This window comes from Lagopus muta (assembly GCF_023343835.1).
Source record: "Lagopus muta isolate bLagMut1 chromosome 34 unlocalized genomic scaffold, bLagMut1 primary SUPER_34_unloc_1, whole genome shotgun sequence".
NCBI classification, from domain to species: domain Eukaryota; kingdom Metazoa; phylum Chordata; class Aves; order Galliformes; family Phasianidae; genus Lagopus; species Lagopus muta.
Genome location: NW_026040157.1, coordinates 68,129 through 92,156, shown reverse-complemented (window position 1 = coordinate 92,156; position 24,028 = coordinate 68,129). Strand labels below are relative to the sequence as shown.

The 24,028-nt window shown below is 56.4% G+C and overlaps 3 protein-coding genes across 19 annotated transcripts in view; all 3 read left to right on the top strand.

Moving 5' to 3' along the window:
- Positions 1–4,147: 4,147 nt before the first annotated feature.
- LOC125687484 (uncharacterized) lies at positions 4,148–9,901 on the top strand. Its single transcript, XM_048932646.1, has 10 exons — positions 4,148–4,157; positions 4,694–5,116; positions 5,212–5,267; positions 5,369–5,780; positions 6,249–6,443; positions 6,570–6,863; positions 7,176–7,373; positions 7,680–8,075; positions 8,809–9,102; positions 9,276–9,901. The coding sequence occupies exons 1-10, from the start codon at positions 4,148–4,150 to the stop codon at positions 9,899–9,901; spliced, it is 2,904 nt and encodes a 967-aa protein (XP_048788603.1).
- Positions 9,902–10,662: 761 nt separating this feature from the next.
- On the top strand, positions 10,663–14,488 carry LOC125687482 (uncharacterized). Of its 17 annotated transcripts, none has more exons than XR_007374103.1 (4): positions 10,663–11,109; positions 11,564–11,925; positions 12,212–13,187; positions 13,601–14,488. XR_007374103.1 is itself a non-coding variant. In XM_048932645.1 (4 exons), exons 1-4 carry the CDS (start codon positions 10,840–10,842, stop codon positions 12,597–12,599), a joined length of 936 nt encoding a protein of 311 aa, XP_048788602.1. In that variant the 5' UTR covers positions 10,663–10,839; the 3' UTR covers positions 12,600–14,488. The 17 variants fall into 17 exon arrangements, 3 of the variants coding, with proteins under 3 accessions (XP_048788602.1, XP_048788600.1, XP_048788601.1); XR_007374102.1 differs by having other exon boundaries at positions 13,519–14,488; XR_007374099.1 differs by having other exon boundaries at positions 13,311–14,488.
- A 3,701-nt stretch (positions 14,489–18,189) lies between these two features.
- C3 (complement C3) overlaps positions 18,190–24,028 on the top strand; it is a 57,836-nt gene continuing 51,997 nt past the window's right edge. The window contains exons 1-2 of the mRNA XM_048932641.1: positions 18,190–18,327; positions 22,341–22,533. Coding sequence (XP_048788598.1) covers positions 18,257–18,327; positions 22,341–22,533 — 264 coding nt within the window. The 5' untranslated portion in view covers positions 18,190–18,256. The remainder of the gene's footprint in view (positions 18,328–22,340; positions 22,534–24,028) is intronic.

Sequence of the window (24,028 nt, the reverse complement as noted above, 5' to 3'; positions counted from 1 at the left end):
GTGGGTCCTATGGGGCTGGGGACATGGGACCCATGGATATGGGGACATCAACGGGACCCATGGATACGGGGATGTGGTTCCTATGGGGCTGGGGACATTGGACCCATAGATTTGGGGACATCCACGGGACCCCCGCCCTCACATGAAGCCTTTGCTCTGTGCGATGGGCGTCCAGGACAGCGTGGACAAAGTGTCGATCACCTGAGGGCAGAAATGGGGTCACCGGGGGGGGGGGGGGGGGGGGGGGGGGGGGGTGACCGTCCCCAAGTTGTCCCCAATCCTGTCCCCAATCCTGTCCCCAATCCTGACCCCAATCCTGACCCCAATCCTGTCCCCAATCCTGACCCCAATCCTGACCCCAATCCTGGCCCCAATCCTGGCCCACCTTCCCAAAATCCTGAACGTCAAAGAGGTCGAAGGCCCCGAAGAGGCGATGCTTGGGGAGCCCGAATTTGTCGGCGCAGGCGGTCAGGAAGGTGCGGATGTTCCTCAGGCACAGGAACTGCGGTGGCAGAGGTCAGCGTCACCAACGGAGCCCCTTTTGTCACCATCACCAACGGAGCCCCGTTTGTCACCGTCACCAATGGAGCCCCTTTTGTCACCGTCACCAACGGAGCCCCATTTGTCACCGTCACCAATGCAGCCCCTTTTGTCACCGTCACCAACGGAGCCCCATTTGTCACCGTCACCAATGGAGCCCCGTTTGTCACCGTCACCAATGGAGCCCCATTTGTCACCGTCACCAATGCAGCCCCGTTTGTCACCATCACCAATGGAGCCCCGTTTGTCACCATCACCAATGCAGCCCCTTTTGTCACCGTCACCAATGGAGCCCCGTTTGTCACCGTCACCAATGGAGCCCCATTTGTCACCGTCACCAATGCAGCCCCGTTTGTCACCATCACCAATGGAGCCCCGTTTGTCACCATCACCAATGGAGCCCCGTTTGTCATCGTCACCAATGGAGCCCCGTTTGTCACCGTCACCAACGGAGCCCCTTTTGTCACCATCACCAACGGAGCCCCATTTGTCACCGTCACCAACGGAGCCCCATTTGTCACCGTCACCAATGGAGCCCCGTTTGTCACCGTCACCAATGCAGCCCCGTTTGTCACCGTCACCAATGGAGCCCCTTTTGTCACCGTCACCAACGGAGCCCCATTTGTCACCGTCACCAATGGAGCCCCGTTTGTCACCGTCACCAATGGAGCCCCATTTGTCACCGTCACCAATGCAGCCCCGTTTGTCACCATCACCAATGGAGCCCCGTTTGTCACCATCACCAATGCAGCCCCTTTTGTCATCGTCACCAACGGAGCCCCATTTGTCACCGTCACCAATGGAGCCCCGTTTGTCACCGTCACCAATGCAGCCCCGTTTGTCACCGTCACCAATGGAGCCCCTTTTGTCACCGTCACCAACGGAGCCCCATTTGTCACCGTCACCAATGGAGCCCCGTTTGTCACCGTCACCAATGGAGCCCCATTTGTCACCGTCACCAATGCAGCCCCGTTTGTCACCATCACCAATGGAGCCCCGTTTGTCACCATCACCAATGCAGCCCCTTTTGTCATCGTCACCAACGGAGCCCCATTTGTCACCGTCACCAATGGAGCCCCGTTTGTCACCGTCACCCTTGGAGCCCCTTTTGTCACCATCACCAATGGAGCCCCATTTGTCGCCGTCACCAATGGAGCCCCGTTTGTCACCATCACCAACGGAGCCCCGTTTGTCACCATCACCAACGGAGCCCCGTTTGTCACCGTCACCAATGGAGCCCCTTTTGTCACCATCACCAACGGAGCCCCGTTTGTCACCGTCACCAATGGAGCCCCGTTTGTCACCATCACCAATGGAGCCCCGTTTGTCGCCGTCACCAATGGAGCCCCGTTTGTCACCGTCACCAATGCAGCCCCGTTTGTCACCATCACCAACGGAGCCCCGTTTGTCACCGTCACCAATGCAGCCCCGTTTGTCACCATCACCAATGCAGCCCCATTTGTCACCATCACCAATGCAGCCCCTTTTGTCACCATCACCAATGGAGCCCCGTTTGTCGCCGTCACCAATGCAGCCCCATTTGTCACCATCACCAACGGAGCCCCTTTTGTCACCATCACCAACGGAGCCCCTTTTGTCACCATCACCAATGCAGCCCCGTTTGTCACCATCACCAATGCAGCCCCATTTGTCACCATCACCAACGGAGCCCCGTTTGTCACCATCACCAATGGAGCCCCGTTTGTCACCGTCACCAACGGAGCCCCTTTTGTCACCATCACCAATGGAGCCCCGTTTGTCACCGTCACCAATGCAGCCCCGTTTGTCACCGTCACCAATGGAGCCCCTTTTGTCACCATCACCAATGGAGCCCCGTTTGTCACCGTCACCAATGCAGCCCCGTTTGTCACCGTCACCAATGGAGCCCCTTTTGTCACCATCACCAATGGAGCCCCATTTGTCACCGTCACCAATGCAGCCCCATTTGTCACCGTCACCAACGGAGCCCCGTTTGTCACCATCACCAATGCAGCCCCTTTTGTCACCGTCACCAATGCAGCCCCTTTTGTCACCGTCACCAATGCAGCCCCGTTTGTCACCATCACCAATGCAGCCCCTTTTGTCACCGTCACCAATGCAGCCCCGTTTGTCACCATCACCAATGGAGCCCCGTTTGTCACCATCACCAATGCAGCCCCTTTTGTCACCGTCACCAACGGAGCCCCATTTGTCACCGTCACCAATGGAGCCCCGTTTGTCACCGTCACCAATGGAGCCCCATTTGTCACCGTCACCAATGCAGCCCCGTTTGTCACCATCACCAATGGAGCCCCGTTTGTCACCATCACCAATGCAGCCCCATTTGTCACCGTCACCAATGGAGCCCCGTTTGTCACCGTCACCAACGGAGCCCCGTTTGTCACCATCACCAATGCAGCCCCTTTTGTCACCGTCACCAATGCAGCCCCGTTTGTCACCATCACCAATGGAGCCCCGTTTGTCACCATCACCAATGCAGCCCCTTTTGTCACCGTCACCAACGGAGCCCCATTTGTCACCGTCACCAATGGAGCCCCGTTTGTCACCGTCACCAATGGAGCCCCATTTGTCACCGTCACCAATGCAGCCCCGTTTGTCACCATCACCAATGGAGCCCCGTTTGTCACCATCACCAATGCAGCCCCTTTTGTCACCGTCACCAATGGAGCCCCGTTTGTCACCATCACCAATGGAGCCCCGTTTGTCATCGTCACCAATGGAGCCCCGTTTGTCACCATCACCAATGGAGCCCCGTTTGTCATCGTCACCAATGGAGCCCCGTTTGTCACCGTCACCAACGGAGCCCCTTTTGTCACCATCACCAACGGAGCCCCATTTGTCACCGTCACCAACGGAGCCCCATTTGTCACCGTCACCAATGGAGCCCCGTTTGTCACCGTCACCAATGCAGCCCCGTTTGTCACCGTCACCAATGGAGCCCCATTTGTCACCGTCACCAATGGAGCCCCGTTTGTCACCGTCACCAATGGAGCCCCATTTGTCACCGTCACCAATGCAGCCCCGTTTGTCACCGTCACCAACGGAGCCCCATTTGTCACCGTCACCAATGGAGCCCCGTTTGTCACCGTCACCAATGGAGCCCCATTTGTCACCGTCACCAATGCAGCCCCGTTTGTCACCATCACCAATGGAGCCCCGTTTGTCACCATCACCAATGCAGCCCCTTTTGTCATCGTCACCAACGGAGCCCCATTTGTCACCGTCACCAATGGAGCCCCGTTTGTCACCGTCACCCTTGGAGCCCCTTTTGTCACCATCACCAATGGAGCCCCATTTGTCGCCGTCACCAACGGAGCCCCGTTTGTCACCGTCACCAATGGAGCCCCGTTTGTCACCATCACCAATGGAGCCCCGTTTGTCGCCGTCACCAATGGAGCCCCGTTTGTCACCATCACCAACGGAGCCCCGTTTGTCACCATCACCAACGGAGCCCCGTTTGTCACCGTCACCAATGGAGCCCCTTTTGTCACCATCACCAACGGAGCCCCGTTTGTCACCGTCACCAATGGAGCCCCGTTTGTCACCATCACCAATGGAGCCCCGTTTGTCACCATCACCAATGGAGCCCCGTTTGTCGCCGTCACCAATGGAGCCCCGTTTGTCACCGTCACCAATGCAGCCCCGTTTGTCACCATCACCAACGGAGCCCCGTTTGTCACCGTCACCAATGCAGCCCCGTTTGTCACCATCACCAATGCAGCCCCATTTGTCACCATCACCAATGCAGCCCCTTTTGTCACCATCACCAATGGAGCCCCGTTTGTCGCCGTCACCAATGCAGCCCCATTTGTCACCATCACCAACGGAGCCCCTTTTGTCACCATCACCAACGGAGCCCCTTTTGTCACCATCACCAATGCAGCCCCGTTTGTCACCATCACCAATGCAGCCCCATTTGTCACCATCACCAACGGAGCCCCTTTTGTCACCATCACCAATGGAGCCCCGTTTGTCACCGTCACCAACGGAGCCCCTTTTGTCACCATCACCAATGGAGCCCCGTTTGTCACCGTCACCAATGCAGCCCCGTTTGTCACCGTCACCAATGGAGCCCCTTTTGTCACCATCACCAATGGAGCCCCGTTTGTCACCGTCACCAATGCAGCCCCGTTTGTCACCGTCACCAATGGAGCCCCTTTTGTCACCATCACCAATGGAGCCCCATTTGTCACCGTCACCAATGCAGCCCCATTTGTCACCGTCACCAACGGAGCCCCGTTCGTCACCGTCACCAATGCAGCCCCTTTGGTCACCATCACCAATGCAGCCCCATTTGTCACCATCACCAATGGAGCCCCGTTTGTCACCATCACCAACGGAGCCCCGTTTGTCACCGTCACCAACGGAGCCCCGTTTGTCGCCGTCACCAATGGAGCCCCTTTTGTCACCGTCACCAATGGAGCCCCGTTTGTCACCGCCACCAATGGAGCCCCGTTTGTCACCGTCACCAATGGAGCCCCGTTTGTCACCGCCGCTCTTGGCTCCCACTGCCGCTGCCCCCCTCCGTCACCGTCATCATCGTCAAATGCTGTCATTGTCGTCACTGTTGTCGCTCGTACCCGCTGTCACTGTCACCCCAACTGTTGTCACCCCAACCGTTTTCATCCTAACCGTCATTGCCACCCCAGTGGTCATTTGTCACCCCAACAGTCATTGTCACCCCAGTGGTCATTATCAACCCAACAGTCATTGTCACCCCCGTGATCGTTTGTCACCCCAACCGTTGTCACCCCAACAGTCATTGTCACCCCAACAGTTGTCACCCCAACAGTCACTGTCACCCCAATGGTCATTGTCACCCCAACAGCTGTCACCCCCAGTGATTGTTTTCACCCCAACATTCATTGTCACCCCAACAGTCATTGCCACCCCTGTGGTCATTGTCACCCCAACCGTTGTCACCCCAATGGTCATTGTCACCCTAACAGTTGTCACCCCAACAGTTGTCACCCCAACATTCAATGTCACCCCAGTGGTCATTATCAACCCAACAGTCATTGTCACCCCAGTGGTCATTGTCACCCCAACAGTTGTCACCCCAACATTCAATGTCACCCCAGTGGTCATTATCAACCCAACAGTCATTGTCACCCCAGTGGTCATTGTCACCCCAACAGTTGTCACCCCAGTAGTTGTCACCCCAACAGTCACTGTCACCCTAACAGTCATTGTTATCCCAACTGTCATTGTCACCCCAACGAGTCACTGTCAACCCGATGGTCATTGTCACACCGAAAGTTGTCACCCCCAACATTCAATGTCACCCCAACGGTCATTGTCACCCCAACAGTTGTCACCCCAAGAGTCAATGTCACCCCAATGGCCATTGTCTCCCCAGCCGTCATTGTCACCCCAACAAATCACTGTCAACCTGATGGTCATTGTCACCCCAACATTCAATGCCAATCCAGTGGTCATTGTCACCCTAACAGTCATTGTCACCCCAACCGTTGTCACCTCAACAGTCTCTGTCACCCCAACTATTGTCACCCCAATGATTCTTTTCACCCCAACATTCAGTGTCGACCCCAACTGTTGTCACCCCAACAGTCATTGTCACCCTAACAGTCATTGTCACCCCAACAGTTGTCACCCCAACAGTCATTGTCATCCCCGTGGTCATTGTCACCCCAACTGTCATTGTTACCCCAACAGTTGTCACCCAATGATTGTTTTCACCCCAACAGTCATTGTCACCCCAACAGTCACTGTCACCCCAACTGTCATTGTCCCCCCAGCAGTCGTTATCAACCCAACAGTCATTGTCACCCCAGTGGTCATTGTCACCCCAGTAGTTGTCACCCCAACAGTCACTGTCACCCTAACAGTCATTGTCATCCCAACTGTCATTGTCACCCCAACGAGTCACTGTCAACCCGATGGTCATTGTCACACCAAAAGTTGTCACCCCCAACATTCAATGTCACTCCAACAGTCATTGTCAACCCAGTGGTCATTGTCATCCCAACTGTCATTGTCACCCCAACGAGTCACTGTCACCCCAACAGTTGTCACCCCAAGAGTCATTGTCACCCCAACATTCAATGCCAACCCAGTGGTCATTGTCACCCTAACAGTCATTGTCACCCCAACAGTTGTCACCCCAACAGTCAATGTCAACACAATATTCATTGTCACCCCAACAGTTGTCACCCCAGTGATTGTTGTCACCCCAACATTCAATGTCACACCAATGGTCATTGTCACCCTAATAGTCATTGTCACCCTAACAGTCACTGTCACCCCAATGGTCATTGTCACCCCAAAAGTTGTCACCCCCAACAGTCATTGTCACCCCAGTGGTCATTGTCACCTCAGCGGTCATTGTCACCCCAACCATTGTCACCCTAACAGTCATTGTCATCCCAACCATTGTCACCCTAACAGTCATTGTCACTCTAACAATTGTCACCCCCAACATTCAATATCACCCCAATGGTCACTGTCACCCCAACAGTTGTCACCCCAACAGTCACTGTCACCCCAGTGGTCGTTGTCACCTCAACAGTCATTGTCACCCCAACAGTTGTCACCCCAGTGATTGTTGTCACCCCAACATTCAATGTCAACCCAATGGTCATTGTCATCCCAACTGTCATTGTCACCCCAACTAGTCACCATCAACCCGATGGTCATTGTCACTCCAAAAGTTGTCACCCCAACATTCAATGTCACCTCAACAGTCACTGTCACCCCAACAGTCATTGTCACCCCCGTGGTCATTGTCACCCCAACAGTTGTCACCCCAACAGTCAATGTCACCCCAGTGGTCATTGTCTCCCCAACTGTCATTGTCACCCCAACAAATCACTGTCAACCTGATGGTCATTGTCACCCCAACAGTCATTGTCACCCCAACCGTTGTCACCCCAACATTCAATGTCACCCCAACAGTTGTCACCCCAACCGTTGTCACCCCAACATTCAATGTCAACCCAATATTCATTGTCACCCCAACAGTTGTCACCCCAGTGATTGTTGTCACCCCAACATTCAATGTCACCCCAGTGGTCATTGTCATCCCAACTGTCATTGTCACCCAAACGAGTCACCGCCAACCCGATGGTCATTGTCACCCCAAAAGTTGTCACCCTCAACATTCAATGTCACCCCAACAGTCATTGTCACCCCAGTGGTCACTGTCACCTCAACAGTCATTGTCACCCCAACAGTTGTCACCCCAACAGTCAATGTCAACCCAATATTCATTGTCACCCCAACAGTTGTCACCCCAGTGATTGTTGTCACCCCAACATTCAATGTCACCCCAATGGTCATTGTCACCCTAATAGTCATTGTCACCCTAACAGTCAATGTCACCCTAATGGTCATTGTCACCCCAAAAGTTGTCACCCCAACAGTCATTGTCACCCCAGTGGTCATTGTCACCTCAGCAGTCATTGTCACCCCAACCATTGTCACCCTAACAGTCATTGTCATCCCAACCATTGTCACCCTAACAGTCATTGTCACTCTAACAATTGTCACCCCCAACATTCAATATCACCCCAATGGTCACTGTCACCCCAACAGTTGTCACCCCAACAGTCACTGTCACCCCAGTGGTCGTTGTCACCTCAACAGTCATTGTCACCCCAACAGTTGTCACCCCAGTGATTGTTGTCACCCCAACATTCAATGTCACCCCAATGGTCATTGTCATCCCAACTGTCATTGTCACCCCAACGAGTCACTGTCAACCCGATGGTCATTGTCACCCCAAAAGTTGTCACCCCCAACATTCAATGTCACCCCAACAGTCATTGTCACCCCAACAGTTGTCACCCCCAAATTTCATTGTCACCCTAATGGTCATTGTCACCCCAACAGTTGTCACCCCAACAGTCATTGTCCCCCCAGTGGTCATTATCAACCCAACAGTCATTGTCACCCCAACTGTCATTGTCCCCCCAGTGGTCATTTGTCACCCCAACAGTCTCTGTCACCCCAACTGTTGTCACCCCAATGATTCTTTTCACCCCAACATTCAGTGTCACCCCAACTGTTGTCACCCCAACTGTCATTGTCACCCCAACAAGTAACTGTCAACCTGATGGTCATTGTCACCCCAAAAGTTGTCACCCCAACAGTCATTGCCACCCTAACAGTCATTGTCACCCCAACCGTTGTCACCCCAACGGTCATTGTCTCCCCAACAGTTGTCACCCCAATGATTCTTTTCACCCCAAAATTAAGTGTCACCCCAACAGTCACTGTCACCCCCCGTGGTCATTGTCACCCCAATAGTTGTCACCCCAACAGTTATTGTCATCCCAGTGGTCACTGTCACCCCAACTGTCATTGTCACCCCAACAGTCACTGTCAACCCGATGGTCACTGTCACCCCAACAGTTGTCACCCCAAGAGTCAATGTCACCCCAGTGGTCATTGTCACCTCAACAGTCATTGTCACCCCAACAGTTGTCACCCCAACAGTCAATGTCAACCCAATACTCATTGTCACCCCAACAGTTGTCACCCCAACATTCAATGTCACCCCAATGGTCATTGTCACCCCAACGAGTCACCATCAACCCGATGGTCATTGTCACCCCAAAAGTTGTCACCCCAACAGTCATTGTCACCCCAGTGGTCATTGTCACCTCAGCAGTCATTGTCACCCCAACCATTGTCACCCTAACAGTCATTGTCACTCTAACAATTGTCACCCCCAACATTCAATATCACCCCAATGGTCACTGTCACCCCAACAGTTGTCACCCCAACAGTCACTGTCACCCCAGTGGTCATTGTCACCTCAACAGTCATTGTCACCCCAACAGTTGTCACCCCAGTGATTGTTGTCACCCCAACATTCAATGTCAACCCAATGGTCATTGTCATCCCAACTGTCATTGTCACCCCAACGAGTCACTGTCAACCCGATGGTCATTGTCACACCAAAAGTTGTCACCCCCAACATCCAATGTCACCCCAGTGGTCATTGTCTCCCCAACTGTCATTGTCACCCCAACAAATCACTGTCAACCTGATGGTCATTGTCACCCCAACATTCAATGCCAATCCAGTGGTCATTGTCACCCTAACAGTCATTGTCACCCCAACCGTTGTCACCCCAACATTCAATGTCACCCCAACAGATGTCACCCCAACAGTCAATGTCAACCCAATACTCATTGTCACCCCAACAGTTGTCACCCCAGTGATTGTTGTCACCCCAACATTCAATGTCAACCCAATGGTCATTGTCATCCCAACTGTCATTGTCACCCCAACGAGTCACCGCCAACCCGATGGTCATTGTCACACCAAAAGTTGTCACCCCCAACATTCAATGTCACCCCAACAGTTGTCACCCCAACATTCAATGTCACCCTAATGGTCATTGTCACCCCAACCATTGTCACCCCAACAGTCATTGTCACCCCAGTGGTCACTGTCACCTCAACAGTCATTGTCACCCCAACAGTTGTCACCCCAACAGTCAATGTCAACCCAATATTCATTGTCACCCCAACAGTTGTCACCCCCAATGATTGTTGTCATCCCAACATTCAATGTCACCCCAATGGTCATTGTCACCCCAACATTCAATGTCACCCCAACATTCAATGTCACCCCACTGGTCATTGTCACCCCAACAGTCGTCACCCCAACAAGTCATTGTCACCCCAACAGTCATGGTGACCCAACAGTGTCCACCCAGCAGTCACTGCCACCTCCACAGCCATTGTCACCCGCTGACTATTGTCACCCCAACAGTCGCCGTCACCCCAGTGGCACCATCACTGCCACCATCAGCGTCGATCCTGTCGTCACTTCACCACCTCTGTCACCGTCACCCCACCGCCATCACCGCCACCCCCGTTCCCTCCAGCCCCTCCATCAGTGCCCCCCAAGACCCCCAGGATGTCACTGTCACCCCAATCCCCCCTCCCTGGGGATCTCCCTCCCCTCTTACCCCTCCCTGGGGCAACAACATCCCCAAATACCCCCCCCCCAACCAACCCTCCATTTACCCCTCACCCGGGGCAATTACCATCTCATTTACATCCTCCTCCCTCCCTGGGGGCAGCTCTACCCTTATTCCACCCCCCCACCCCCCCTTTCCCCGTTAATTATTCACCCTCTGTCTCACACCTGTGACATTTGGGGACGGGGACAAATGTCCCTGGGGGGCACGGCGTTGGGCAGGAGGGCGTTGAGGAGGTGACAGAGAAGAACTCCATCCCTCAACGCCTGTGCCAGGTCCCAAACTTGTCCTGTGGGGCTGCTGGCGCGGTGACCGGCCGGGAGAACCCGTGCTGTCACCAACCAATGAGCGCATTGCCTCCACACCTCCATGGGGGGACAACTGGGGGTCGTTTTTGGGGAAGAGGAAGGTGGGAAGTGGGGTCGTGGTGGGGTCACAGGTGGAAAGAGGTGATGGGGATGGGATCCTGTGGGTCGCTTCTGGAAGGAGATGATGGATATGGGGTCGTGGTGGGGACACAGGTGGAAAGAGGTGATGGGGATGGGATCCAGGTGGGTCGCTTCTGGAAGGAGATGATGGATATGGGGTCGTGGTGGGGTCACAGGTGGAAAGAGGTGATGGGGATGGGATCCTGTGGGTGACTTCTGGAAGGAGATGATGGATATGGGGTCCTGGTGGGGTCACAGGTGGAAAGAGGTGATGGGGATGGGATCCTGTGGGTCACTTTTGGGATGGATGAGGTGGATACGGGGTCCTGGTGGGATCACAGGTGGAAAGGGATGATGGAGGTGGGATCCTGGTGGGTCCCTCTGGGGAGGAGCAGTGGTTGTGGGGTCCTGGTGGGGTCACTTCTGGAAGGAGATGATGGATATGGGGTCGTGGTGGGGTCACAGGTGGAAAGAGGTGATGGGGATGAGATCCTGTGGGTCACTTCTGGAAGGAGATGATGGATATGGGGTGCTGGTGGGGTCACAGGTGGAAAGAGGTGATGGGGATGGGATCCAGGTGGGTCGCTTCTGGAAGGAGATGATGGAGTTGGGGTCGTTATGGGGTCACAGATGGAAAGAGGTGATGGGGATGGGATCCTGTGGGTCACTTCTGGAAGGAGATGATGGATATGGGGTCGTTGTGGGGTCACAGGTGGAAAGAGATGATGGGGATGGGATCCTGTGGGTCACTTTTGGGATGGATGAGGTGGATACGGGGTCCTGGTGGGATCACAGGTGGAAAGGGATGATGGAGGTGGGATCCTGGTGGGTCCCTCTGGGGAGGAGCAGTGGTTGTGGGGTCCTGGTGGGGTCACTTCTGGAAGGAGACGATGGATATGGGGTCACTGTGGGGTCACAGGTGGAAAGAGGTGATGGGGATGGGATCCTGTGGGTCACTTTTGGGATGGATGAGGTGGATACGGGGTCCTGGTGGGATCACAGGTGGACAGAGATGATGGAGGTGGGATCCTGTGGGTCACTGCCAGAAGAAAAGATGGATATGGGGTTTTTGTGGGTCACTTCTGGAGGGAGGTGATGGATATGGGGTGCTGGTGGGTCCCTCTGGGGAGGAGCAGTGGTTGTGGGGTCCTGGTGGGGTCGCTTCTGGAAGGAGACGATGGGGATGGGATCCTGTGGGGTCACAGGTGGAAAGAGATGATGGGGATGGGATCCTGTGGGTCACTTTTGGGATGGATGAGGTGGATACGGGGTCCTGGTGGGATCACAGGTGGAAAGGGATGATGGAGGTGGGATCCTGGTGGGTCCCTCTGGGGAGGAGCAGTGGTTGTGGGGTCCTGGTGGGGTCACTTCTGGAAGGAGACGATGGATATGGGGTCACTGTGGGGTCACAGGTGGAAAGAGGTGATGGGGATGGGATCCAGGTGGGTCACTTCTGGAAGGAGATGATGGATATGGGGTCGTTGTGGGGTCACAGGTGGAAAGAGGTGATGGGGATGGGATCCAGGTGGGTCACTTTTGGGATGGATGAGGTGGATATGGGGTCGTTGTGGGGTCACAGGTGGAAAGAGATGATGGGGATGGGATCCTGTGGGTCACTTTTGGGATGGATGAGGTGGATATGGGGTCCTGGTGGGATCACAGGTGGAAAGAGGTGATGGAGGTGGGGTCCTGGTGGATCACTTCTGGAAGGATGAGGTGGATACGGGGTCCTGGTGGGTCACTGCCAGAAGAAAAGATGGATATGGGGTTGTTGTGGGTCACTTCTAGGAGGAGATGATGGAGATGAGGTCCTGGTGGGTCCCTCTGGGGAGGAGCAGTGGTTGTGGGGTCCTGGTGGGGTCGCTTCTGGAAGGAGACGATGAATATGGGGTCCTGGTGGGGTCACAGGTGGACAGAGATGATGGAGGTGGGATCCTGTGGGTCACTGCCAGAAGAAAAGATGGATATGGGGTTGTTGTGGGTCACTTCTGGAGGGAGGTGATGGATATGGGGTGCTGGTGGGTCCCTCTGGGGAGGAGCAGTGGTTGTGGGGTCCTGGTGGGGTCGCTTCTGGAAGGAGACGATGAATATGGGGTCGTTGTGGGGTCACAGGTGGAAAGAGATGATGGGGATGGGATCCTGTGGGTCACTTCTGGAAGGATGAGGTGGATACGGGGTCCTGGTGGGATCACTCTGGACGGATCTGATGGATGTAGGATCGTAGTGGGATCACTCTGGATGGATCCGATGGATGTAGGATCGTGGTGGGATCACTCCGGATGGATCCGATGGATGTAGGATCGTGGTGGGATCACTCTGGACGGATCTGATGGATGTAGGATTGTGGTGGGATCACTCTGGATGGATCCAATGGATGTAGGATTGAGGTGGGATCACTCTGGATGGATCCGATGGATGTAGGATCGTGGTGGGATCACTCTGGATGGATCCAATGGATGTAGGATCCTGTTGGGATCACTCTGGATAGAGCTGGTGGAGATTATGGGGTCGTGGTGGGATCACTCTGGACGGATCCGATGGATGTAGGATCGTGGTGGGATCACTCTGGATGGATCCGATGGATGTAGGATCGAGGTGGGATCACTCTGGATGGATCCGATGGATGTAGGATCGTGGTGGGATCACTCTGGATGGATCTGATGGATGTAGGATCGAGGTGGGATCACTCTGGATGGATCCGATGGATGTAGGATTGTGGTGGGATCACTCTGGACGGATCTGATGGATGTAGGGTCGTGGTGGGATCACTCTGGACGGATCCAATGGATGTAGGATTGAGGTGGGATCACTCTGGACGGATCTGATGGATGTAGGATCCTGTTGGGATCACTCTGGATGGATCTGATGGATGTAGGATCCTGTTGGGATCACTCTGGATAGAGCTGGTGGAGATGATGGGGTCCTGGTGGGATCACTCTGGACGGATCCGATGGATGTAGGATCGTGGTGGGATCACTCCAGACGGATCCAATGGATGTAGAATCGAGGTGGGATCACTCTGGACGGATCCAATGGATGCAGAATCGAGGTGGGATCACTCTGGATGGATCTGATGGGTGTAGGATTGTGGTGGGATCACTCCGGATGGATCCGATGGATGTGGGATCGAGGTGGGATCACTCTGGATAGAGCTGGTGGAGATGATGGGGTCGTGGTGGGATCACTCTGGACGAAGCCGATGGATGTAGGATTGCGGTGGGATCACTCTGGATGGATCCAATGGATGTAGGATCGAGGTGGAATCACTCCGGATGGATCCAATGGATGTGGGATCGAGGTGGGATCACTCTGGATGGATCCGATGGATGTAGGATCGAGGTGGGATCACTCTGGACGGATCCGATGGATGTAGGATCGAGGTGGGATCACTCCAGACGGATCCGATGGATGTGGGATCGAGGTGGGATCCCTTCTGACCCTCCCTCCCCACGGGACAATGGCGCTGAGTCCCCGCGGCCGTGGGAAGGACCAACCACCACCTTCCTCTTCCCACCACCGCCACCGGATCCGGACAGGGGCCGACCGCGATGCGTCCCTCCCCGCCCCACACCCACCTTTGGGGAGAACCCGGTGGTCTCGTGGATCCCCACCCCCCCGGGGCCGTGGGGGGGGATTCTGTGGGCACAGGGCCCGGGGTGGGCCTGGGGTCTGAGGGGTCCGGAAGCGATGTGAACGGTGCTGCGCCTGCGCCCCACAGATTGCAGGGGATGATGGGAACCGGCGCCCGGATGTGGGGGATGCGGGTGGGGAGGAAGCGACATCACTGGGGCCTCTGTGGGGCCCCGCCGGCATCGCTGGGGGTGGGGAGAGAGGAGGGGTTATGGGGGGGCACAGAGCTATGGGGCGGCGATGGGTCCAGGGCCATGGGGAGTCAGGCATGGAAGTAAGGAGGATCCGTTCCGGTCCTTTGGGATCGAGGTGATCCATCCTGATTTTATGGGATTGGGGTGTCCAGATATAGGAACTCATTCTGGTCCTTTGGGATCGAGGTGTTGGATATGGGATCCACCTTGGTCCCTTGGGATCGAGGTGTTGGATATGGGATCCACCCTGGTCCTTTGGGATCGAGGTGTTGGATATGGGATCCATCCTGGTCCTTTAGGATCGAGGTGTCCAGATATAGGAACTCATTCTGGTCCTTTGGGATCGAGGTGTTGGATATGGGACCCACCCTGGTCCTTTGGGATCGAGGTGTTGGATATGGGATCCACCCTGGTCCTTTGGGATCGAGGTGTCAGATATAGGAACTCATTCTGGTCCTTTGGGATCGAGGTGTTGGATATGGGATCCACCCTGGTCCTTTGGGATGGGAGTGTCTGGATATGGGGTCCCACTTTAATCCCACCCTGGTGTTGGATATGGGATCCACCCTGGTCCTTTAGGATCGAGGTGTCAGATATAGGAACTCATTCTGGTCCCTTGGGATCGAGGTGTTGGATATGGGACCCACCCTGGTCCTTTAGGATTGAGGTGTCCAGATATAGGAACTCATTCTGGTCCTTTGGGATCGAGGTGTTGGATATGGGATCCACCCTGGTCCTTTGGGATCGAGGTGTTGGATATGGGATCCACCCTGGTCCTTCAAAATCAAGGTGATCCATCCCAGTCTTTTAGGATCGAGGTGTTGGATATGGGATCCACCCTGGTCCTTTGGGATCAAGGTGTTGGATATGGGATCCATCCAGGTCCTTTGGGATCGAGGTGTTGGATATGGGATCCACCCTGGTCCTTTAGGATCAAGGTGTTGGATATAGGAACTCATTCTGGTCCTTTGGGATCGAGGTGTTGGATATGGGGTCCCACTTTAATCCCACCCTGGTGTTGGATATGGAGACCCACCCTGGTCCTTTGGGATCGAGGTGATCCATCCTGATTTTATGGGACTGGGGTGTCAGATATAGGAACTCATTCTGCTCCTTTGGGATCAAGGTGTTGGATATGGGATCCATCCTGGTCCTTTGGGATCGAGGTGTTGGATATGGGACCCACCCTGGTCTTTTAGGATCGAGGTGTTGGATATGGGATCCACCCTGGTCCTTTGGGATCAAGGTGTTGGATATAGGAACTCATTCTGGTCCTTTGGGATTGAGGTGTTGGATATGGGATCCACCCTGGTCCCTTGGGATCAAGGTGTTGGATATGGGGTCCCACTTTAATCCCACCCTGATGTTGGATATGGGACCCACCCTGGCCCTTTAGGATCGAGGTGTCCAGATATAGGAACTCATTCTGGCCCTTTGGGATCGAGGTGTCCAGATATAGGAACTCATTCTGGCCCTTTGGGATCGAGGTGTTGGATATGGGATCCACCCTGGTCCTTTGGGATCGAGGTGTTGGATATGGGGTCCCAATTTAATCACACCCTGGTGTTGGATATAGGATCCACCCTGGTCCTTTGGGATCGAGGTGTTGGATATAGGAACTCATTCTGGTCCTTTGGGATCAAGGTGTTGGATATGGGATCCACCCTGGTCCTTTGGGATCGAGGTGTTGGATATGGGATCCACCCTGGTCCTTTGGGATCGAGGTGTTGGATATGGGATCCACCCTGGTCCTTTGGGATCGAGGTGTTGGATATGGGGACCCACCCTGGTCCTTTGGGATCGAGGTGTTGGATATGGGACCCACTCCAGTCCTTCAAATTCAAGGTGATCCATCCCAGTCTCTTAGGATCGAGGTGTTGGATATGGGGACGCATCCTGCTCCTTTGGGATCGCACATTTTGGGGATCATGGGTGACCCACCCGGCCCTCTGGGGGTCACAGCTTTTTGGGGACAGGGACCCCAAAAATCCCTGCATGGACCCAAATGTCCAGGAATCTCTGCCCATGGTGACCCAGAGCAGACCCACATTTATGGGGACGGTGACCCAAGGGACGCAGATGTTTGGGGTCAGTGACATCTCTGCTCACAGTGACCCACAGCAGACCCACATTTATGGGGAGACCCAAGGGACAAAGATATTTGGGGTCAGTGACATCTCTGCCCATGGTGACCCAGAGCAGACCCACATTTATGGGGACGGCGACCCAAGGGATGCAGATATTTGGGGACGGTGACATCTCTGCCCACGGTGACCCAGAGCAGACCCACATTTATGGGGTTACCCAAGGGACGCAGATATTTGGGGACGGTGACATCTCTGCCCATGGTGACCCACAGCAGACCCAGATCTATGGGGCGACCCAAGGGACACAGATATTTGGGGACGGTGACATCTCTGCTCACAGTGACCCAGAGCAGACCCACATTTATTGGGTGACCAAAGGGACGCAGATATTTGGGGACGGTGACATCTCTGCTCATGGTGACCCACAGCGGACCCACATTTATGGGGTGACCCAAGGGACGCAGATATTTGGGGTCAGTGACATCTCTGCCCATGGTGACCCAGAGCAGACCCACATTTATGGGGCGACCCAAGGGACGCAGATATTTGGGGACGGTGACATCTCTGCTCACGGTGACCCATAGCAGACCCACATTTATGGGGACGGTGACCCAAGGGACGCAGATATTTGGGGACGGTGACATCTCTGCCCACAGTGACCCACAGCGGACCCAGATTTATGGGGACGGTGACATCTCTGCTCACAGTGACCCACAGCAGACCCACATTTATGGGGACGGCGACCCAAGGGACGCAGATATTTGGGGATGGTGGCATCTCTGCTCACAGTGACCCACAGCAGACCCACATTTATGGGGTGACCCAAGGGATGCAGATATTTGGGGACGGTGACATCTCTGCCCATGGTGACCCACAGCAGACCCACATTTATGGGGACAGCGACCCCATCCTGCCTCATAGGGGACCCAGGGACGGAGCCCCACCGTCCCCCACCCCCCCACATCCCAAGAGGTGCCAGCGCTGCCCCACATCCCCCCCCCTGCTGTCCCCTCCCCCCCCCCCAGCAGTGTTGCAATGCGGCCCCCCGCCAGCTGCCTTCCCCGAAATGAGGAAGGCCCCACACGTCCGGGCAGCTCCTCCCTAAATCAGGAAGGGGGGAGGTTATGGGGCGGGGGGTGGGGACGGGGATCCCTCCCTAATATCAGCCCCCTATGGGGGTTCCCTCACCCAGGACCCCCACCTCTCAGCCCCACGGATTGACCCCGGTCCCATTGATCCCACGGTTGACCCCGCTGTCTTGGTGCTGATGTGTGGGGTGAATCTCGCTGACCCCATAGATCTGGGTCTGGGTTACCCATTAACCAGCGCTGCTGCTATAAAGGGACGTCCCCCATTCCCACCCCCCCCCTGTGTCCCCTGTGTGTCCCCTGTGTGTCCCCTGTGTGTCCCCTGCTCTCAGCCATGGGGCTGCTGCTTCTGCCCCTCCTGCTCGGCGTTCTGCTGCTGCATGTGGCCCCCGCACCGGCACAGATGTGAGTTGTACCCCCCCCCCACCCCCCACCCATGGGACCCCCAGCCTTGGGGACCCCCCTCACCCCCCCCGCCTTTGGGATCCCCCTCGTCTCTGCGTCTCCCAAACTCACAGGACCCCCATCCTGGGACCCCTCATGCACCCATGGGACCCCCAGCCTTGGGGACCCCCTCACCCCCCCGCCGTTGGGACCCCCCTCGTCTCTGCGTCTCCCAAACTCGTAGGACCCCCATCCTGGGACCCCTCATGCACCCATGGGACCCCCACCCATGGAACCCCTCACCTATGGGAACCCCCACCTATGGGAACCCCCCACCCATGGGACCCCCACCCTTGGGGACCCCCCCCCCCCCACCCACCCACCCCTCCCGACTCACCCCCCCCCCCCCGCACCTTTGGGACCCCCCCTCATCTCTGCGTCTCCCAAACTTGCAGGACCCCCATCCTGGGACCCCCTCATGCACCCATGGGAAGCCCCATCCATGGGATCCCCCACCTATGGGAACCCCCACCTATGGGAACCCCCACCCATGGGACCCCCACCCTTGGGGACCCCCCATCCCACCCCCCCACTCCCCCGCCTTTGGGACCCCCCTCATCTCGGCGTCTCCCAAACTCGTAGGGGAGTTTGCATGCACCCATGGGAACCCCCACCTATGGGACCCCCACCCATGGGAAGCCCCACCTATGGGACCCCCACCCTTGGGGACCCCCACCCTTGGGGACCCCCCCTCCCACCCCCCCTTCACTCTCCCCCCCAACCCCACCCCCCCCCGCCTTTGGGACCCCCCTCGTCTCTGCGTCTCCCAAACTCGTAGGATCCCCATCCTGGGACCCCTCATGCACCCTTGGAACCCCCCACCTATGGGAACGCCCACCCATGGGGACCCCACCCTTGGGGACCCCCCATCCCACCCCCCACTCCCCCGCCTTTGGGACCCCCCCTCATCTCGGCGTCTCCCAAACTCGTAGGGGAGTTTGCATGCACCCATGGGAAGCCCCACCTATGGGACCCCCACCCTTGGGGACCCCCACCCTTGGGGACCCCCCCTCCCACCCCCCTTCACTCTCCCCCCCAACCTCACCCCCCCCCACCTTTGGGACCCCCCTCATCTCTCCGTCTCCCAAACTCGCAGGACCCCCATCCTGGGACCCCTCATGCACCCATGGGAGCCCACACCTATGGGAACCCCCACCCATGGGACCCCCACCCTTGGGGACCCCCCCTCCAGCCCCCCTCACCCCGCCGCCTTTGGGACCCCCCTCGTCTCTGCGTCTCCCAGACTCGCAGGACCCCCATCTTGGGACCCCTCATGCACCCATGGGACCTCCACCCATGGAACCCCCCACCCTTGGGGACCCCCACCCTTGGGGACCCCCACCCTTGGGGACCCCCCCTCCCACCCCCCTTCACTCTCCCCCCCAACCCCACCCCGCCCCGCCTTTGGGACCCCCCCTCGTCTCTGCGTCTCCCAAACTCATAGGATCCCCATCCTGGGACCCCTCATGCACCCATGGGACCCAGACCCTTGGGGACCCCCCCTCCCACTCCCCACCCCCCCCCGCCTTTGGGACCCCCCTGATCTCTGTGTCTCCCAAACTTGTAGGGCCCCCATCCTGGGACCCCTCATGCACCCATGGGAGCCCCCACCTATGGGAACCCCACCCATGGGACCCCCACCCTTGGGGACCCCCCCTCCCACCCCCCCACCCCCCCCCGCCTTTGGGACCCCCCCTGTCTCTGCGTCTCCCAAACCTGCCCCTCATGCACCCATGGGACCCCCCACCCATGGGGACCCTCCCCACCCCCCCCCACCTTTGGGACCCCCCTCGTCTCTGTGTCTCCCAAACTCATAGGACCCCCATCCTGGGACCCCATGCACCCATGGAACCCCCACCTATGGGAACCCCCACCTATGGGAACCCCACCCATGGGACCCCCACCCATGGGGACCCCCCTCCCACCCCCCCTCCACCCCCCCTCCACCCCCCCCTGCCTTTGGGACCCCCTTCGTCTCTGCGTCTCCCAAACTCATAGGATCCCCATCCTGGGACCCCTCATGCACCCATGGGAACCCCCCACCCATGGGACGCCCACCCTTGGGACCCCCATCCATGGGGACCCCCCCTCCCACCCCCCACCCTCCCCCCGCCTTTGGGACCCCCCTCGTCTCTGCGTCTCCCAAACTCGCAGGACCCCCATCCTGGGACCCCTCATGCACCCATGGGACCCCCACCCATGGAACCCCCCCACCCTTGGGGACCCCTCCTCCCACCCCCCACCCCCCCCCCCACGCCGTTGGGACCCCCCCTCATCTCGGCGTCTCCCAAACTCGTAGGGGAGTTTGCATGCACCCATGGGAACCCCCACCTATGGGACCCCCACCCATGGGAAGCCCCACCTATGGGACCCCCACCCATGGGGACCCCCACCCTTGGGGACCCCCCCTCCCACCCCCCTTCACTCTCCCCCCCCAACCCCACCCCCCCCGCCTTTGGGACCCCCCTCGTCTCTGTGTCTCCCAAACTCATAAGACCCCCATCCTGGGACCCCATGCACCCATGGAACCCCCACCTATGGGAACCCCCACCTATGGGAACCCCACCCATGGGACCCCCACCCATGGGGACCCCCCCCCACCCCCCCGCCTTTGGGACCCCCCTCATCTCTGCATCTCCCAAACTCATAGGACCCCCATCCTGGGACCCCTCATGCACCCATGGGAACCCCCACCTATGGGACCTCCACCCTTGGGGACCCCCCCCCCACCCCCCCAACCCCCCCTATAACCTATAACCCCCTGAAGAGGGGTTATAGGGCTGCAGTGGGAGTTATAGGGCCACAATGGGGTTATAGGGCTGCAGAGGGGGTTATAGGGCTGCAGTGGGGGTTATAGGGCCGCAATGGTGGTTATAGGGCTGCAATGGGGGTTATAGGGCTGCAATGGTGGTTATAGGGCTGTAGTGGTGGTTATAAGGCCTCAGTGGAGGTTATAGGGCTGCAGTGGGGGTTACAGGGCCACAATGGGGTTATAGGGCTGCAATGGTGGTTTTAGGGCTGCAGTGGGGGTTATAGGGCCACAATGGGGCTTATAGGGGTACAAGGGATGTCATGGGGTGCAGTGGGGTGCAATAGGGCTGCAGTGGGGGTTATAGGGCCACAATGGGGTTATAGGGCCGTAATGATGGTTATAGGGCTGCAGCGGGGGTTATAGGACTACGAAGGGAGTCATAGGGCTGCAGTGGGGCTTATAGGGCTGCAGCAGGGCTATAGGGCTGCAATGGGGCTTATAGGGGTACAAGGGATGTCATGGGGTGCAGTGGGGGTGCAATAGGGCTGCAGTGGGGGTTATAGGGCCGCAATGGTGGTTATAGGGTTGCAGTGGGGCTTATAGGGCTGCAGTGGGGGTTATAGGGCTGCAATGGGGGTTATAGGGTTGCAGTGGGGGTTATAGGGCTGCAGTGGGGGTTATAGGGCCACAATGAGGTTATAGGGCCGTAATGGCGGTTTTAGGGCTGCAGTGGGGGTTATAGGGCCGCAATGGTGGTTATAGGGCCACAAAGGTGGTTATAGGGCCGCAGTGGGGTTATAGGGCCACAATGGTGGTTATAGGGCTGCAGTGGGGGTTATAGGGCCACAATGGGGCTTATAGGGGTACAAGGGATGTCATGGAGTGCTGTGGGGTGCAATAGGGCTGCAGTGGGGGTTATAGGGCCGCAGTGATGGTTATAGGGCTGCAGTGGGGGTTATAGGGCCACAGTGGTGGTTATAGGGCTGCAGTGGAGGTTATAGGGCCGCAAGGGGATTATAGGGCAGCAGTGGGGGCTTATAGGGCTGCAGTGCAGGTTTTGCATTGCCACAGACCCACAGAGGGGCTCTCGGGGATGCTGTGGGGTCCCCAGAGAGGTGTGGGGCCGGGTCAGGGCGCCGTTTTGGGGTCGGATCAAGGGGGCGTTGCCATTGGAGATGTGGGGCCGGGCCGCTTTCCCCTCTAAGACGCAGCGACCCCATAGGGTGACCATGGTGACCCCGGCGGTGCTGCGGCTGGACACGGATGAGCAGCTGGTGCTGGAGGCGCCCGGTTTGTCGTCCCCCATCGAGGCCAACATCGTGGTGCAGGATTTCCCCCAAAAGCGCAAAGTCCTCTTCCAGATCCGCAAGCAGCTGAACCCCGCCGAGGGGATGATGGCCACCGCCACCATCAAGGTGCGTCATCACCCCACATCAACGCCCCGATGGGGGGCACCCGGCCCCCGACCCCAATCGCAGCCCCGACCCCAATCCTGACCTTAATGTTAATCTTGATCTTGAACTCAATTGTAATTTAAACCTAAACGTGACACAGATGATAACCCTAACCCTAAAATTAACCCTAACCCTAATATCCTAACCCTAATATCCTAACCCTAATATCCTAACCCTAACCCTAACATAAACCCTAAACCTGACCCTAAACGTAACCCTAACCCTAACCCTTATCCTAACCCTAACCCTAACCCTAACCCTTATCCTAACCCTAACCCTAACCCTAACCCTAAACCTGACCCTAAACCTGACCCTAATATCCCAATCCTAACCCTAACCCTACCCGAACCCTAACCCTAACCCTAATATCCTAACTCTAACCCTACCCTAACCCTAAACCTGAACCTGATGCTAACCCTAACCGTAACCCTAAACCTAACAATAACCATAACATAAACCCTAAATCTGACCCTAAACGTAACCCTAGCCCTAACCCTTATCCTAACCCAAAACCTGACCCTGATGCTAACCCTAACCCTAACCCTACCCCTAACCCTAACCCTATCCCTAAACCTAACCCTAACCATAATATCCTAACCCTAACCCTAACCCTAAAATTAACCCTAACCCTAATATCCTAACCCTAACCTTAACCCTAAACCTGACCCTAATATCCTGACCCTAACCCTAACCCTAACCCTAACCCTAATATCCTAACCCTAACCCTAATATCCTAACCCTAACCCTAACCCTAATATCCTAACCCTAACCCTAATATCCTAACCCTAACCCTAACCCTAACCCTAACCTTAACCCTAACCCTAAACCTGACCCTAATATCCCAACCCTAACCCTAACATAAACCCTAAACCTAACCCTAACCCTAACCCTAACCCTAACCCTAACCCTAACCCTAACCCTAATATCCTAACCCTAACCGTAACCCTAACCCTAACCCTAACCCTAACCCTAACCCTAATGACCCTAACCCTAAACTTAACCCTAATAACCCTAACCCTAACCATAACCCTAACCCCTAACCCTAACCCTATCCCTAACCCCTAACCCAAACCCTAACCCTAACCCTAACACAAACCCAAACCCAAACCCTAACCCAAACCCTAATATCCTAACCCTAACCCTAACTGAAACCCTAACCCAAAACCTGACCCTAATATCCTAACCCTAACCCTAACATAAACCCTAAACCTGACCCTAAACGTAACCCTAGCCCTAACCCTTATCCTAACCCTAACCCTAACCCTAACCCTAACCCTAACACTAACCCTAACCCTAACCCTAAAATTGACCCTAACCCTAATATCCTAACCCTAATCCTAACCCTAACCTTAACCCTAAACCTGACCCTAATATCCTAACCCTAACCCTAACCCTAACCCTAATCCTAACCCTAACCCTAACCCTAAACCTGACCCTAATATCCTAACCCTAACCC

Excerpts from the sequence above, each read along its gene's own strand:
- LOC125687484 (XM_048932646.1), top strand. Across the intron at positions 5,117-5,211 it reads TGTCGTCACTGTTGTCGCTC|TCATTGTCACCCCAGTGGTC; the intron begins GTACCCGCTGTC and ends TCACCCCAACAG. Across the intron at positions 5,781-6,248 it reads GAGTCACTGTCAACCCGATG|TCATTGTCACCCCAACAGTC; the intron begins GTCATTGTCACA and ends TCACCCCAACAG.
- LOC125687482 (XM_048932643.1), top strand. The coding sequence starts at position 10,840 with ATGAGCGCATTGCCTCCACACCTCCATGGGGGGACAACTGGGGGTCGT. Across the intron at positions 11,110-11,563 it reads GGGGTCACAGGTGGAAAGAG|GTGATGGGGATGGGATCCTG; the intron begins GTGATGGGGATG and ends AGATGGAAAGAG. Across the intron at positions 11,926-12,211 it reads GGGTCCTGGTGGGATCACAG|GTGGAAAGGGATGATGGAGG; the intron begins GTGGACAGAGAT and ends GTGGGATCACAG.